This window comes from Lygodium microphyllum, chromosome 12 (genome assembly GCF_053477565.2).
Source record: "Lygodium microphyllum isolate KBCC chromosome 12, Lygodium_microphyllum_v1.1.10, whole genome shotgun sequence".
Classification (NCBI taxonomy): domain Eukaryota; kingdom Viridiplantae; phylum Streptophyta; class Polypodiopsida; order Schizaeales; family Lygodiaceae; genus Lygodium; species Lygodium microphyllum.
The window spans coordinates 141905056-141909744 of NC_141146.1; the positions used below are offsets into that span (position 1 = coordinate 141905056).

Below are 4689 nucleotides of genomic sequence, written 5' to 3' on the forward strand. Positions count from 1 at the left end.
GTTGAGGGTAACCTAGTAAGTAGAGTGTGTTATTTAAAGGTTGTTTGAATTGTTATGCTTGGACATCACAAAGAGATTCAAGATATAAACATGTTTGTACACAATCTCAAGTTGCCCTCAACTCGACTATAAAAATTGACAAAGATATAGAGCATGAACGGAAAGGAAAGTAGATACACTTGGCTAGATTTGTAGCTACTTGAAAAAGTGAATTTGGTTTCCTATAAATGCAACGAAAGAATAAGTAAAGTCTAAATTATTATATTAGCTATAGATTAAAGCTATGCCTTTTGCTATGAAGAGAATGGTGCTTTTGTTATCAAGATAGAGAGCGGGAGTAAAATGTAATCAAGCTTGAGACACTTCTTTTGGGCCTTGAAAAGCATATACATGCATTAACAATCACATTGTCTCACGTCAACAAAAAATTCAAATACATAAGTGGTACAAATAATTAGATCAAATATCCTTGCATTTATTAAATTTTTCATGCAAAGCCAAATAGTTACAACATAGGTAGTACAAATCTTCTTGCAAGTTAGGTAAGAAGAGAATGACAAAGCTAAGGCTTTATTTATATATATGTGAACAAGTTAACATATTGATTGCTAATGCATTACTCAATGTGACATAGGGGAAGGTGTTGAAGGATAGCCTAGACATTAATTCACCGATAAGTTTTTAGAATGAATTGCATGTTTCCTAATATTCGTCAGGAATGATAAAGTTAATGCTTTACTTATGCATCCACCTACAATTAAGACATTGGCTCATACATCAACCAATGTGACATAAGGGAAGGTGTTGAGGGATGGTCTAGACGTGATCCATTTACTTGAGCTTCTTGAGTTGATTTGCACATTTTTGAATATGAATAGGTATTGGATCAAATTACTTTAAAAATTATTCATTCTAAATTAATACATCTCAATTATTAGTGAAACAAATCTATTAAGAAGTCCAAAGGTGATGGTCTAATAGCTAAATCATGGGCCCATAAATGTGACGTTAGGGTTCAAATCTTGTTGGTGCAACATATGGTTGGACGCTTATGCTCATATGGTATGTTTATAAAAGCCCCAAGTTACTAGCTATTCAAATGCTCGATTCTCATCCTCCTTGGAAGGGTCACATAGGAGGATTCCCATGCAATCAAGCACCTCTACTCGTTTTGGTTGTGAGCTATCCCATCAACTCATGACATGGCTCTTGCCCACTCTCTTGGCTAATATCTAGAGGGGAGGCATTCACCCTTCTAGGCATTGGGGTGTTTCTCATCTCCACCCAAAAACAAAAAAATAAGACTTCAACCCAAATCAAAGCAATGAAACCTTTTTGGAGCAAAGCAACATGCCATAATGGCACAATGCATGAAGTGCTCGTGACACTCTTAAGTGTCTCAAAATTTCTACTTAACACATTAAGAGCTTTAGTGTTTTAAAAATACCCTATACAAGCTTAATAAATTACAACACTCCGCACTTAGTGTTGATGAAGGTTATAGATTGAACAAGTTAGATGGGAGATATTCATGTGTACAAGACTAGTTTGAAGCATCATGGTTTCAGCAGGTTCGATTGAATTTTGTATATACTTATAGATAGATTATGTTCAATAGGATTAATAAATCCCAACTGACTTTCGTCACATCAGTACACCAAGACTAGAACCATGTAAATACAGCTTCATGGCATAATACTCTCAGGTTAGCATTTTCACTTTTTTTGAGCAGTATCACCAGTACTACCAGGATTCTAAAACATCCATAGCATAATGCCAACAAATTTTCTCGCATGGTTGTGAGTCCATTTGGAGATTCTGTTCCAACGATTGGCAAACTTAGTATATAGCGCTCACCGTTGTGTACATTGCTGTTTACTTCACAAAGATAAAACTGCAGTTGATAAACATGAAGAAACTGGTTCACCTTCTGGCAAGAGTCATTGCGTTGTTACAGGAGTTGTAATGTAAATTTGTGTGGTGGAGGGATGCTTCTCTATAAGCCAATTTATGAGTCTGAATTAAGTGAGTTTATCTTTCTGCGGCCCCACAAACTAGTTATTAGAAATCAGAAAGTAGCTTTGTGATTAGAGACGTTTTGCATGAAGCAAACACCTATATAGCCTGGATATTTAAAGACTTCATTTTCCATAAGACCTGGAAGATGATTTCCACTGCAGAGTTGAATAATCTAGATAAAGGGCATGTTCTCGAGAAGTGATCTTCTTTAAATAGGTGGCAAAGTGTACTGCCTCCTCTGTTTTGTAGGTTGCCAATTCTTTGTGCAATGAGAATAACAAGACATTCATCCTTAGGCAAATGTCCAGCAAGCTGCATACTCATCATTGCCTCTGTATCATATCTGGTTGCTGTGAGTAGACATTCAAGAGATATATGTATGGGGAAATGCTCCCTGTATCTGATTCCAAAACGCGACAGGCAGCCCGTTCTGCACGCTCTACATCTGCCTGTTTAGTGCATGCACCTAGCAAGCATAACCATGTCACAGTTGTGGGTTGACACCACAGGCTCCTAATCAGCTCCTCTGCATCATCCAACCTTCCCAGCTTTCCCAAAAGATCAACCATACAATTATAATGATCCACAGTGGGAGTGAGGCCATGGTCTCTACTCATGGCCAAAAAATGGCAAAAAGCTTCATCTACAAGACCAGCATGGTTACATGCTGCAAGGACATTGATAAAGGTCACCTTACTTGGTTGAACCCCCGTGCTCTGCATCTTGTCGAAGAGTTGCAAAGCAGCTTTGCCCTGCCCATGCTTAGCATATCCAGCTATCATTGCTGTCCAAAGGATCTCATCAGGCTCCTCAATGTGATCGAACATCCTCCGAGCATCTGGCATGCTGCCACACTTGCAGTACATGTTTACAACTGCAGTGCAGACGATTGTGTCAAATTCAAAGGTACTATCCACTATTCGGCTGTGCAAGCGTTTGCCTTCTGCCAAAGCTTCTTCAGTGGAATGTGCAGACAGCATGGTGGTGAAGATGAACTGTTCAGGCATCACACTTTCTTGTTGCATTCGATTGAAGAATACTAGAGAGTCTTTAGCCTGTCCATGTATGGCATAAGCTGACATAATGCCATTCCATGAGATCACATTTCGGTCATACATGTTATTGAATAAGAGGCATGCATATTCTGGCTTGCCAGCCTTTGCATACAAGTTGATGAGGGCGGTTCCTAGAGCAGTTCCTAATGCAAGATCTGTACAAGCAATACAAGCATGCAGAAGCTGTCCTTCTGTAATAAGAGCTTGACTGCCACATGCATCAATCATGATGATGAAGGTTATCATGTTAGGTATCACTGCTTCCAATGTCATTTCCTTAAAAAGCTGAAGGGCAGCCATCCCCTGCCCGTGCTTAGAGTAGCCTGCAATCATGGCATTCCATGACACGACATCCAGCTCGTTCATCGAGTCAAACACTCCCCTTGCACTCTCTATGAGGCCACACTTGTTGTAAATTGTGACAAGGGCATTTGCAACTGACACATCTGATATCAGTCCAGTGCTTGCAAGGCGTGTATGCAAGCGCTTGCATTTGGATAGCTCCTGTCTGCTAGAGCATGCCAGAACGATATTTGTGTAGATGAACATATTAGGTATGACTGCTTCAACCTGCATTTGATCGAACAGCTGAGATGCATCACTGCTGTGTCCAGCTTGGCTGTATATTCTGATCATGAAATTCCATGCGAATTCGTCACGCTGGTGCAGATTGACAAACAGCATGCGGGCGTCCTCGACGAGTCCGCACTGTCCGTACATATGAAGGAGCAAGTTCTGCAGATAGGAGCTATGGTCAAGGCCAACCTTGATGATGCAGTCATGGATGTTCCTGCCGACGGCCAGATTCTCGTCACATCCGCACTGTCGGACAAGGAGACCATAAGCCGAGGTGTTGCAGTCGATGTCAGAGACATCCACATGATGCATGAGGGAAGGTTGGGCAGGGTCCATCTGCACGAGCCTTCGTCGGGGAGGGGGGACGTGTGTCCCTGCAAGCCTCCTGCGCAGGGTCTTGTTTCCCCTGCGATTGAAACCTCCATCTCCACCTCCTGCTCCTGCTGCTGCTGTTGTGTAAGAAGAAGAAGCGAGAGCATGCGAATGGCGCGTGCGAGCCCGTCGTGGCCAAGAGGCAGGCCATCGCACCATGCCATCACGGACAACGGCTGGTGCCACGCGCGCTTTTTAGGTATCTCTCCAAGAGAGACTTCTCTGGTTCACTAGGCCTTGGTTAGTTCACCTGCATACATGATTTTGCCCTTGCACACACGATGCACCTTGGTTCAAGTGAAGGTTTGAAGGCTGTGCCATTGTGCACGTAAAGGCGCTTGGCATTGGTGTTCTCTCGATGCTTCACGTTCGGGGTCGGAAAACATGTTTTACCTGGCAAGAGGATTCATGGTAAGTTGATATAAGAAACATAATTTGAACTTTGAAAGCTTTGGCAACTTAAACTAATATAATGTTGAACGCATTAAAATGCAATATATAAAGATGTCGCACTCACTAATGTATATAGAGCGAAAGACTGACATTAGTGGGATCAAGCTTAAATTATATCTCAAACGAAACCTTATGACCATTTCTCGAAGTTTCTCAAAGATAAACACATTTAATGATGATTTCTATTCACATTCAGCGTATCATGACATGCATA

At 41.4% G+C, this 4689-nt stretch overlaps 1 protein-coding gene across 1 annotated transcript; it reads right to left on the minus strand.

Moving 5' to 3' along the window:
* Positions 1–1573: 1573 nt before the first annotated feature.
* On the minus strand, positions 1574–4239 carry LOC148028370 (putative pentatricopeptide repeat-containing protein At3g47840). Its single transcript, XM_087690192.1, has one exon. It carries the CDS (start codon positions 4179–4181, stop codon positions 2343–2345), a length of 1839 nt encoding a protein of 612 aa, XP_087546318.1. The 5' UTR covers positions 4182–4239; the 3' UTR covers positions 1574–2342.
* Positions 4240–4689: the final 450 nt, after the last annotated feature.